The sequence below is a fragment of the Gavialis gangeticus genome, unplaced genomic scaffold (assembly GCF_001723915.1).
Source record: "Gavialis gangeticus isolate Ggan-Ray unplaced genomic scaffold, GavGan_comp1, whole genome shotgun sequence".
NCBI classification, from domain to species: Eukaryota; Metazoa; Chordata; order Crocodylia; family Gavialidae; genus Gavialis; species Gavialis gangeticus.
The window spans coordinates 41,951,163-41,964,572 of record NW_017729004.1 but is presented as its reverse complement, the minus strand read 5'-3'; the positions used below and the strand labels follow the sequence as shown (position 1 = coordinate 41,964,572).

Here is a 13,410-nt window from a genome sequence, read left to right as displayed (position 1 = left end):
ACACACACACACACACACACACACACACACACACAGGTTTGCTATTGCCAAATCTGGATGGAATACACACATAAATACTGCATTGACAAATCTCCACATCAAGTCTCAAAAACCCCCCAAACAAAGATATTCTTTCCTTTACCCTAAGTATGCTCCACAAGCAAAATCCTAACTTGTTTTGAACTAGTTTTAAAACCTGTCATTAACTTCAAATATCACACCTAGAAAAAAAATCATTTTAATTTGAACTTTGCTTTTAGATCCTTCTTCTCTAAAGTAGTTTAAACCACTTCATTAAAAATGTACATCCTGTTATTTAACAGCCAACACAGTTACTAAATTTACTTCAGTGAGGAGAAATTAAATTATTTTTCTACATTTAAGTAAATTTCCAACTAATTCCATATTGTACTGCAAAAAAAAAAAAGATATAGTTGTCAATATTTTATCACTCTTGCCATGAAATTGTATAAAAGCCACAATTTACTTTTGACACATTCCTTATCACCATCTCTATTCATATTCAACCATTTGATTCAAGTATTAAAAATGACTACAGATTTATACACCTAAAACTAACTAAAAAAAATATTTCTAGACTTTAGATATTCCCATCATAAGAGAAGATCTCTTAATGTATAAGATAGTCACAGGCATTAATGTAACATGTGGCACAAAACTACTACCCAGTAAGCCCAGTTGTTGCTTTTTAAAATATAAGCAGATGGCTGTTTATAACAGGATGAAGTTAATCAAAACCTTACTCCTATCCATTGGCGGGGAGAAAGGAGAGAAAAAGTGGGGTGGCGGAAAATGAATTTATAAAACTTTGTAAAGGTATCACTGATTGCTGTCAGAAGTTTTATCCATCTGTAACGAAGGTTGTTACTTGCACTTACTTGTTGAAAAGGTGATTGTCCACCTTTATCTTCGAATATGCTTTGAAATCATCTGGCATCAACATAACAGGGATTTGAACATGGCTCAGTTCATTGATCTAGAACAAAGAAAGTTGTTTTAGTTGTATGGATACTTTACAAAGATTATCTACCTATGATGTAATGGTAGCAACAGTATTTTATATTTTAAAACTCGTAAAAATTCAAGAGACTAAAACATAGCACAGTAAAATTTAGATACTTCCTCTCTCCAGAAAACCATTAAGGCCTGATAACATTAAACATTCAAAGCATTAGTTTTAATCAGAAAAAAAGAAGAATCGCTCAAAGCTCTCTCGTCTCCCTTGGTATGTTTTTGAGTTCTACTACTGCAAACATATTGGAAAGAACAGATGCCTTGATTTACTACATTTTTCTTATATGCCACCATTTAAATGCGTCAGATCACAGTAATTTTTTACAATTAATATTTTAAGGACAATTCCAGGCTGGTATCCATGCAATTTATTATTGGCTGTGTATGTTACTATAAATGTAGTCAATACAGAGTTCAAAAGGTCTAAGAATATTGGTGAGAGATGATAATGTTAATACTAAACTGATCTGAACTGAGATGATGGCTTAGTGGTAACACAAGCCATCAAGAAGGACCCCTGTTTCTGGGTTAGCATGTTCTAGATATGTTGTGGAGGTAGTGTGAGCAACTGTGAACCTGAAGAAAAGTAGGACTACAGTTTGGGCAGTTTGTCATCCTTAGGTCAGTGGTCAGCAAACTTTTAAGGATGCACGATAGACTGACCCAGTTTAGATCAGAGACAGGATGGGAACTAGGACCCAGCTGCAGCCAGCACTTTTTCCCCAGGGCAGCACGGGAAAACAACTGTTGCTGAAGTCCCCTGCCACCAAATGGTGCTCCACATCCAGGAGCTGTAGGGTTGCCATAGGTCATATCAGGAGTTAAGAGACTGAACAAGCACCATATTGTAAGATTTTTGTAGAGAAGGAGATAAAAGGTAATCCCTGAACTTTTAAGAGGTTCAGAAACATAAACATTTTCTCTCTTAAAAAGAAAGCTTGTAATCAGTATGTGTATTTATTTGAAACAGGACAAGTTTGCCCTAGGGGACCTATAAAATAATTGAACATAAGATCTCATCACACTGACAAAAATCAGTCCAATGTTATATTCATTATTTTAAATTAATTTCACACTGGGTAAAAGGTAAATTCTCATGCTGAAAAAACTGCTGAGGTAATTTTATGAAATTTAATATTTCATATGCAGTCATTAATAACTGCAGCACCAGTTTCAGATGCATTAATGAATTAATAATTTCCCATATGCCTCTTTCATTTTTTGAACTGAAAAGAACCTCTTTAGTTTTTTTTTTTAATACAGTATAAATCACAAGTTCGCCCAATCACTCTTACTTTTGGCGGGAAGCAAATTGACAGAGACAGAACAGAGAAACAAGAAAAGGAAATAAGCTATGTACTGTTACTAGCTTAATATACTTTACTTGCAGATGGAAAAGAGCAGCAAGGGTTTACAAGGAGATTGTGAAGGTTACACATTTATATAAACCACAGATTTCCTTGCTTGTGTGACTAATATAATTATAAAAGCAAATAAAAATTAAAATCACAATGTTCTATTTTTGACACTTAAAAACTATTTCATATTAACCAGAATTTAAATTACTCATACTTAGAAGTCAAACAAGACTGGATTAAAACTTTTTTTCACCAAGCTTTTCTAGTAAGTCCATAGAAACACATCTATTGGTCTTAATTTTGGAATACAAATTTTAATAAAGCCTAAATTCTGGGATAAAATTTGACTTGACAGCATCCACTTAAATAAGGGATTATTCAGGGTATTTAAAATACCAGTGTCCACTATTTCATCTCTTGGAAACACATTACCTTAGGGAAAAATGTTCTTGTTTTCATACCACAATGTAAAAGTTCAAATACATACTGAACATGTAGTTAATCTATTTTGCAAAAATATATACATTTTTAAGCACAGCAAAAATGTCAACAAAGTTCTCTAGCACAGTATAAAAACAGTCATTAGCATTGGTTACTCTCAGTGGACTACAGCAAGTTTTATCTTGGTAATACAGCAGCAAAACAATCTTGGTCTCTAGTGACTGCCTGGCATAAACTGCTATTTGTAACGGTCTATTTTTGCTTATGAATCATGTGCTCAATACTCACTTCAAATAATTAATTAAACATTCAATAAAAAAAGATGACCAAATCATCATCATTATTTAATCAAGGCTCCCTGTCTGGACCCTGGTTCTGCCATCATCTTTGCATGAGCAAATCTCCATGCTTGAGCTGACTTCAGTGAAGCTCCACACAGGGGAAAGTTCACATGGATCCAAATACAGGAATTCATACAACAAAGAATAATCCTGTAATGGCAGGGAGAAGTTCACGATAATCTAATATGTTTTGTTAATTAGTAGGATTCTAGTTTCCTTTAATTCTGGGCTACTTTATAAATGCACATAATTCATACTGTTCTGTCTTCATCTGCAGCCAGACAGATGCAGTGCCTTTGCTGCTTACAGCCTTTCCAAGAGATTTCAAGAATACACCTTTCAGGTTTCATTGCTATTATTCATATCTGAGGGCAACAGTGGAAACAAGAATCAGGAAATTCTCACTTCCAGGGTTACCTTGAAAAGCACTAAGCAGCAGTAGAGGCACGCATTCAAGTTTGTTAGAGGAGGAGTCAAAAGCAAAGTCTAATGAGAACCACTGACCTATGTGAATCTCATTAGGCTAAAGACACCCCTTGTTAGACTGAAGGCATCCACAGAAAATGCCAGTTCTTTGCTTTCACTCTTTTTGAGTATGGAAAAAAATAGAGCAAGTCTTCTGTTGCAAAGAGCTCAGAAAGACCACAAGAGGTCAGAAAGTTTTTGATAGTATGAATGTCTACTTGAAATCTCTGGGTTTAACTTGTGAATTGTGTGCATCTGTTGGCACATCTCAAGGTACTAGTATTACAGGGTGACCCACACCACCTCTAAAAGTATCTCACAGCATCCTAGTGTGATGCAACACCCTGGTAGAGAATCACTGTGATATGAGAAGTGATGTATCCCTCTTTACCACATTACTGGTAATGAGCTGGTTGTATCTTAAAGAAACCTTACTGAGGGCACAAGAACAAGCCATCCTGATGTGCAGGAAGAATAGCAAATATAGCAGGCGATCAGCTTGGCTTAGCAGAGAACCCTTCAGCGAGCTTAAACACAAAAAGGAAGCTTACATGTAGAAGCTGGGGCAGATGACTAAGGAGGAGTATAAGACTACTTCTCGGACATGCAGGGATGAAGTCAGGAAGGCCAAAGCTCAATTGGAGTTGCAGCTAGCAAGGGATGCGAAGGGTAACAAGAAGGGTTTACACAAGTACGCTAGCAACAAAAGGGAGGTCAGGGAAATTGTGGGTCCCTTACTGAATGGGGGAGGCAACCTAATGACAGATGAGGAGGAAAAGGCTGAAGTACTATTCCAGGGGTTTTCAATGTTTTTTAAGGAGAGCACCCCTTCTAGTGGGTACTCCTCCTGGTGGGTACCCCCTTTCAGATGTGGAAAGGGGGTGGGGCCCGGTGGCCGGTCGCTGAGCAGCATCCCCTGGCTGCCAAACATGAAGTAGACGCGCAGCAGTGGGAAACCGCTGCCATCACCGTCGCCTGCAGCTGTCATTGCTGCCACCACAACCTGAGTGCCATTGGAAGCAGTGACAGTGCTTCCCAAATACCCCCGCTTTTCCATGCCACTGCCATGTACCCCCTGGGGCCTTCCCAAGTACAGCAGACCCCCGATTTATGCGTGTATTGCGTTCCAGGGGAATTTTGTGCAAGTCTAATTTGCATAAGTCAGGACGACTTTCCGCATAGGAAATAATAGAACAGCGAGGGGTTGTGTACCCCAGACATACCTTAGTCATAGTTTTTTTCCCCCTTTTTTGGTGGAATTGCCTTCAGGAGGTGCATCTAGTGCCTCACCTATGCAGTTTGAGATGCTGCTACCACTATAGTGGCACAGCTACACTTGATTCCGTCTGCAAATCTTGCGAGGTGTTCACGTATATATGCGAATCTTGCAAGCATTCGCGTGTATACACAAATGATGCACATCTCAAGGGGAATTTTCCAGTCCAGATGATAACAAAAAAAAAAATCGCGTAGCCGCGAGATGCGTAAGTCGGAATCACGTAAGTCAGGGGTCTACTGTACCGCAGGGGTACAGATACACCCAGCTGACAACCCCTGTACTATTCAATGCCTTTTTCACCTTGGTCTTCACAGGCAAGGTCACCTCCCAGACTACTACACCTCGCAGTACAGACTGTGGAGAAGATAAGCAAGCTTCAGTGGTGAAAGAACAGGTTAGGGACTATTTAGAAAAGCTGGACATATAACTGGGACCAGGTGCAATGCATCTGAGGGTGCTGAGGGAGTTGGCCAGTGTGACTGCAGAGCCACTAGCCATTATCTTTGAAAACTCACGGCAAACAGGAGAGGTCCTGGATGACTGGAAAAGGGCAGCTCTGAGTGAGACGAGACAACTGGATGAGGGTCAGCTGAGGGTAGAGGCTACACCTTCTTCCAGAACATGAAATCAGCCCAGGACAGATGCATTCATGGCGTTGGCTCCACCATCAAGAATCAGCATGTCAGTCAACTTACTGAGCTCCCTGTAGGCTTTAATGAACATCTTATGCCCCTGCATCTTAAGATCAGCAATAAGCAGTACACCACAGTCCCTGTGCCTGCCTCAACATGATGCTGATGATGTCAAAGAAGTACTCCAACCTTGATCACATACTGACTAAACACTTCCAAGGAGGGCAAGATCATTCTCCTTGGTGTCTACAATGCCACAGGTAACGTGACCTGGAACTCTGGAGTGGCATCACTGGGAAAGGAGTGTGGAAAGCCAATTGCAATGGCATCCTTCTCCTGTGGAACTGTGAAAAGCATGGTCTTGTCATCACAAACACTATCTTCAGACAGAATGACAAATATAAGACCACCTGGAGACCCCCTCATTCTAAGCACTGGCACTTCCTTGAGTATATTATTGTTAGAGCCCCTGATTAAATGGATATCTATCATGTGAGCCATGCAAGGAGCTGATAACTGGTGGACGGATCACCATCTTGGCAGCTCCACTATGAACATCCAGCCAACACCAAAAACAGCCAAAAGCAATGCAAAGGACTCAACACCAAAATCTTTCCAAGACCCTGTAAAGGATCTCCAACAGTGGCTTGAAGGAAAGGCTCTTTGCCCTGTCCACAAATTAAAGTAACACTGAGGAACTCTGGAAGTGGTTTAAAGCTGCTATCCATATGGCCTGTGTTTAATTCACTGGCTATACCACCCACCAACACCAAAATTGTTTTGAGGAGTGGAACACCAAGATCCAAGCCCTCCTCGACCAGAAGAGAAGGGCCATTCTGCTTGGCAAGATACCACCTCACTTTAGCAGAAAGAGGTAGCATCAGCTCCTCAAAGCCAAAGCTCAAAGGAATATCCAGGAAATCAAAAACCAGTGTGGCAAAATAAAGCCAAAGAGATCAAGCTCTGTGTTAACAAATATGACAGGCATTGCTTTTTCTGGGCAAAGGTCCTCTATGGCCCATTTTCCTCACAGTCTTACCTTCCTGTAATCACAGGGTTGTTTGATGCTTTTGAAAGACAATGAATCTATCCAAGCTAAATGAAAAGAGCACTTTGAGGCAACTCCTGAACTTTGAGTCCACTGTAGCAGATGCCACTATCGAATCCATCCCCTAGCACCCTAAAAAGGGATCCCTCACCAATCCTCCTATCCTAGAAGTGTTCAACTGGTGGAGAATTAAAACCACTGAAACACCCATTTTCTTTGGAGTTTTTCTGAATGAAAGGGAAAAAAAAAAAAAAATCACAAATCTGCAATAATTTCCCCACAAAAAGCTAATTAATATCTGTTAATAAAGAGGTCTTCTTGCAAAGGATTTAAAAAGAAACAGCATTTACAGTATACCTCTAATAAATTACATTCATTTGTACTCAACTAGGAAAAGTACTTTCATTGTTGCCAATCTACTTCTCTTGAATTCAATGCATCATGACTTCAGTCACAATGTTATTTTTTTGCTGTAATTTGTATATTTTCTCCCATTTACATACTGTCAAATAGTTCAGTGTCAAAAAGGTACTTTCTTTAAAGCCAGATTTCATATAGCATCCCAGGCTAAATTTAATTATTATTATTTATTATGGGTTTTTTTAAAATCAGTTGCACAGCAGAAGCTAGGCAGTAGCAGCAAGAAAGCCACTACAAGTTTGATTATTCTAGGCAGTTTTGTAGAGCCCTATGTATATTTATTAGATTAGGAAATAATTACCTGCAGGAAGGAATAAATGGCCCAGGGAGCTCTCTCTCAATTCACCACCAGATACTGGCATAAACAAATTTTTTACTACATGTATAGTATACTCAATAGACATCCTCCAGAATTTACCTTCGTTTACAGAGGGTACATTTGGAAGCATCAGATCACAAGTAGCCAACCTGTGGTATGCACCCCATGGGCAGTTTCTGAGTGCAGCATATGGTAGACTGGAGGGGACAGGCAGCCCAGTGGAAGGTGCAGCAGAGAACAAAAGTAGATCAGGCAGGGAAAGGAGATCAGAGTGGTTCTTGGAGAGGGTGAGGAGCTAAATTTATGGCACCCCTGCCACAAAGGTTGGCCCCCACTACCTTAGACTGACACTGCTCCTTCAATATATGTTTTAAACATTTCAGACATGCTCAGCTCACCTGCAGTTCTGTTACTTGGAGTGGAGGTGGAGGGGGGGTGGCAAGAGAGAAAGAGACCTTGCAAGCAAAATCTGCTGATTGCAGTTAATTTTGCTCCTGCAGGTTCAGGATTGAATTCACACTGGCAGGAAAAATCGTGGTTACAATTAAACTGCAAATAAGGGAATAATAAAAGCCCACTGGACATTGAATAAATAGTAAAACTCAGCTGGTAATAGTTCTGAAATTAGCACGCACAGAAGTGTTCCCACAAAGCCATCTTACACTGTGACATTTTTAAATAAGCCTCACTAATTTATATGATTTCAAATCAACCAATGAATATATTCCTAAATTGTTAGGCATTATTAATGGTCCTTACTTAATTCAAACATATTCACCTAAATACCAGATTACCAGTTCAATGCATAATTAAACATTAGATTTCATTTGTCAGAATACAAGCAGCAATAAATTGCTTGTATGCAAAGCAGACAATGAGATATTTAAGCTGTGTATAAACACGGTTTACTGCGCATATGCATACTTAGCTGGAGTAGCCAGGGAATAGTGACTGATCTGAGATGTATTTGTTTTACACTGCAGCACGAAGCTTGTGTAACAGGCTATAGATGTTGTAGATGATTAGAAGCTTAGGAGGAAGAAACCAAAACAAAGCAATACATTTTACCCTGTGCAAAAGATATGCAGCATGTCCAAGAGATCCTCAGAAGCCGCTCCTGTGAAAATTTGCTTCTGTTTGAATTCTAACAAATCTTATTTAGTTCATAGGCAACACACAATTTCTAATATTGCTCTTTTTGTCAAAGATGCTAAGTAAATAGCAGGTCACAAAACATGGTATAGATCTTTTTTACTTTAACCTCTCAGGTCGATGTCATAAGTTTGGGCCTTTTAGGGCTAACACACAAAGGCTAAGTACAGATTATCAAAAAGCCTGAGGCTGAATTGATTCAGTCTTTTCAGGTTAGTCTAAGCTGCAGAGATTAAACTGAGAAGCATGCGAACAGACAGACAATATGAACGTGGAGGGGGAAGCTTGCACACGGTGGTTCCTGCCGCCATCCACCACCCTGTGCCACTGCTCTGTGTGCAGCTGCTGCTCCAGTACTGGCCACTGCTCCCCTCCGGCCCCCAGACATGGAGGGGGAAGCTTGCATACAGCAGCTGCCGCTGCCATCTACCATCCTGCTCTGAGTGCCACCGCTGCTCTGGGACTGGCTGTTGCAACCGCCCCACCCCACTCTATGACCAGCTGCCGCTCTGGTTTCAAAAAGCTGGAATTTTCAAATTTCTGGCAGGTGCTCAGTCCCACGCATGCTGGATGTATGAGGTTATACTGTATTCACATAAGCTATGGCTATAGCACCATATCAGAAGAGAGAGATTTTGGAGATTCCTTTTTAAAGAATGAAGACAGAGAAGCTTCCTCAGGGTACATATTAGGGCTGTGCGAAATTTTACTGGCTGTTTCGATTCGACACTGTTTCGACTCATCTCGAGCTTGAAACAGCGAAATTGAATCAAAACAAAAGGGCTTCGAAATAAAATGAGGCTAGTTGAAAGTTTTGAAACGTTTTGAGTTTCGAAGCAGCCAGCAGTGAGGTGGTGGGAGACAGGGGAGAACCAGGGCTGCGCCCCCAGCAGCAGCCAGGAGCACAGCCCTGACTCTCCCTGTCTCCCACCAGCTCCGAGAAGCTGACCATCGCGCTGGGGAAACGAACTCACTTTCCCCATTGCGATGTTCAGGTGAAACGCTGAAACAGTCAGGCTATTTCAACCTGAAATGAAATCTGAAACAAAACGCTGTACCATCCAAACCTCAAAACTGAAGTTGAAATGGAACAGTGCTGTTTCGCACAGCCCTAGTATATATTAAATCCTATTTAGTCATAAAGCCATCATTTCTCCAGAGCCTTCCAGATAAGTCTAAAAACTCCGTGGATTTAACTAAGTTACTGGGGGATGGGATTCAACACTTCTAGGCTTATTCATTTGTAATATTCCATTTTATAAAGTTAGTTAGTTCTAATCTTGTTTGTTCTACAATGATCATCAGTTGGCTTAACACATGGTAGGCCTTACGGGACAGGCACAGGAAGACAGGCTTTTAAGCAGCTGCACTCCCACATGGGATACAAGTCACAATGTTGCTATTACAGTGGTTAGTGTCTCATTTTAATAAGTGGAAAAAGATCCAATTATTTTAAAGTCTTTGAGGTATAGCTCCTAGAGCTTGAACAGAATAGAAAGGGTCAGTAGCTAATCCACTTTTGTGGAAGACTTCTTTGTCACAGGGCAGAGCAGTCATTTTCTAAATGTCATTAGACAGTTTAAGATGCACTTGAAGCCATTCTTGCAAGAAGAATAAAAGTTTAAGGCACTTATTCTAAAAGAAAAATCAGTTAAAGCAAGTCAAAGAAAGTGAATTTTGGTGAATTATGAAGGTTTTCATGGTGTCTAGGAGTCGTACTCAATGAGAATTAAGAAAAAAGCATATAAAAACTATTCTGTTTTTTGTCAATATGTGGAAAGAGTTTAAATGCCACAAGAAAACATTACCCTGTATGAACCATTTCTAAAAAGCATCCCCTATTTTAAGAGCAATTGTTTATCCAATAGAATGAATGCCTAAAGTATTTATTTTTAACTGAAATTTTGGAATTAACTTTCCCTTAAAATGAGTATGAAAAACCCGCCTAGCTGTCAGTTCAGTATGCTTTGAAGTTGTACTGGTCTGAAAACACCTACCAATAATCAGCGTACTAACTTTACTTTCAGATGATACCTGTCAGTGGATTGGATTATTCAGCTTCCTCAAAGGTCAACAATGATGGAAAAAGAAGGCCTGAGAGCACCAAGACTTTTATAAACTATATAAATATAGAAAGGCACAAATTTCAGAGTTATTCACTGAACATCTTAGATGAAATATTTCATGTATTTAGTCATTCTACAGCAGTTAGTTCCTCAAGTGGCAGTGAGGTATTTCTGAAGAAAATGTATTAATTTTGGATTCTTGGGGTACGACCTTGAACTGGCATATGTATTAATCATGAATAAACAGCCTCATAAAAGGATCTATAAAATCTGTGGTAAGAAACAGACGTTCTCATTAAAGGCTTTAGTTGTAGTTTTCAGTTTTTGACAGCATTAGATTAACATAATGAAGCATCTCAGGCACAGAAGCAGCTTGAGTCCCCATCATGGAAAACAGCATAGAGTAACCAACCAAAGATCAAAATCCAAGAAAAACATTCAAAATGACATGTTATAACAAGCGTCATTTCCTTTGCATCTTTTATATACCCAAATAATATTGAGGCATCTCTAGAATCTACCAAAAAAATTACGTTTAATATCACACTCCCATTCTGGTATAAGATGTGAAGACAGACGACTTATTTAGATCTACTACAGCTTAATACATCAGTCTTCAAACTGAGAATACCCCAGGTCAAACAAGCAACCTTTAATTGTCATGCAAATTTGAAGCTGACATCTTTTTCGAAGATGACGTGTAGCTCTAGTAACAGACAAACACTAGGGAAAGGAATACATACAGATAATAAAAACATTAAATATGAAGAAGCTTTAAGAATTTTGGTGTGTGGGATATTTCCATATTCTAGAAAACCCCATGCATCACACTTACCTACCTACAATATGTGGGTAGGAATGCAGGGGGAGAGGGAGAAGGAGAAAGGATATAGAGTAGTGTGTAATGCCACATTTTTGCTGATGTAGTCAAAGGACTTTTATCCATCTGCTTGCACCTTTATTTAGGTGCAAAAATTAACACCTTATTTATGTCAACTATTTTCAACTTTTACACAAGCCCAACAAATACAAATTAAGAAGAAATTAAAATAATGCCATAATACTTTTTCAGGCTCTAGAAATGTCAGAAGAGATGTAAATGAATGATAGTAATGTCAATGTTACATAACAAAAATAAATCCAAAATAAAAGATGAGTATTTGGGTATATGAAAAACTTGAATGCAAAGTGATTTTAAGATATCACGTGGCTTATGAAACCAACCTGATGCTGTTCTCAACAAATCTCATAGTCCGAAAGAAACTGTAAACAGTCACAATTTGGATTTGGATGAGTGCAAATATACAAGAAAAAAGTGAGCTTATCTTGCTTTCCTAATTTAATATTTAAAGAGAGAATAGGGCAGACCATATAGTTGCAAGAACTATTTGTATAATTTGTATCTATACACCAATGATCACATCAACCCCCCCCAACTATATATTTTTTAAAACAGAAATAGCTAAACACACTATAGGTTCATCTAGATCTGTATTAGTCACCATAATCTGCATACCAATAAAGCTGTGATACAGCATCTCGTATTAATGGCTCACAGCAACTAGCAGTGCACTGGTATACTGGTTGGCTATCGGATCAGCACTGATAAAAGAAGAAAGGATGTTTTTTGGTTGATAATATTTCTGATAATTACAGCTGCGTGACTGGAGCACCCTGGAGAGCATAGTCTGGTCCCTGCACCCCATCTCCAGCACAAGCTATGGCCAATATGGTTGGTTAATCATTGGCTATCCGTACTGGGCAAGAAAATCTTTATCCATGCACTCCTAATGGAAACTGATTTCTTCAAGCTTCCATGTGGAGCCCTTTTACATTTGCTAGGAATGGTAGAGAAATTGGCTCTTGCTTCTGGTTTAAAAAAAAAAGTAAACTGCTTTTATCATCTTTTCCTTGGAAGTTCATAAAATCATAGAAAAGTAAGACTGGAAGGAACCCTCAGGGAGTATCTAGTTCAATGCAAAAGTTATATGTGAGAAAAAGGAAAAAAAGGCACCAATACTGCAAATATTTTAGAATGCATCATCTCACCAGCTTACAGAGCAAGAATAGCAAAAATACATATTGTGACTTTATGTATCAGTCCAAATAAACAAACTACCTTAACTCTGAAAGAAAAAACCACGCTGCTTGTCTAGATTTTTTTTGTATGGGTTCTGCACATACTGAATAAAACACAACAGTACTAACACAGACCCCATAAGAAGACGTGATATTTGTTACATATCAAAGCACTTCACTCATCTTTGAGAAAGCATGCTCTAAAAGAGCTTATTGCAAGACAGTGGTTACCTTGCCCTAATGTTACTGCAAAAGTATGTCAAATGTAGTCCTTTTGAAATGCAAAATGAGGATAAACTAATCAGATTCCAGTAAATAATTGGACAGTCAGAAACTACTATATTTACTTGAAAGCTACCGTTATAAGAGGAAATTGAATAAAAACAAAAACAAACCTCTCTCTATATAAAGAAATCCAAAAATACAATGGGAAAGAAAGTCATTTAACATACACTATGCTGAACTAGAGCTCAGTTGCTTAAAAAAGGAGGAGCGGTAGTTTAAATGCATGCTGCCTGGGAATGACAAGGAAACCACCAAAAACAAAAACAATAACAAATAAATCCCAAAGATGAGGATTCATTATTGAGTAAGGGAAATGAGGAGCGTCCGAGTGCTCTAATACTTAGCTTATTTTATATTGTGGGATAGTATATTATTATTCAAAAGTTTAGAGGTACACCCCCCATGTCATATTTTGCTATTCTTTTCTTTAAAAGGAACAGGAAAACCTCTTTCTAGGTAGTTTTTTTTCTTTCTTTTTTTTTTTTTTTTT

At 38.8% G+C, this 13,410-nt stretch overlaps 1 protein-coding gene across 1 annotated transcript in view; it reads right to left on the bottom strand.

Annotated features, from left to right (window-relative positions):
* Positions 1–13,410, bottom strand: part of PIP4K2A (phosphatidylinositol-5-phosphate 4-kinase type 2 alpha) — a 129,015-nt gene that overhangs the window by 109,476 nt on the left and 6,129 nt on the right. Inside the window, exon 2 of the mRNA XM_019508303.1 lies at positions 900–997. Coding sequence (XP_019363848.1) covers positions 900–964 — 65 coding nt within the window. The 5' untranslated portion in view covers positions 965–997. The remainder of the gene's footprint in view (positions 1–899; positions 998–13,410) is intronic.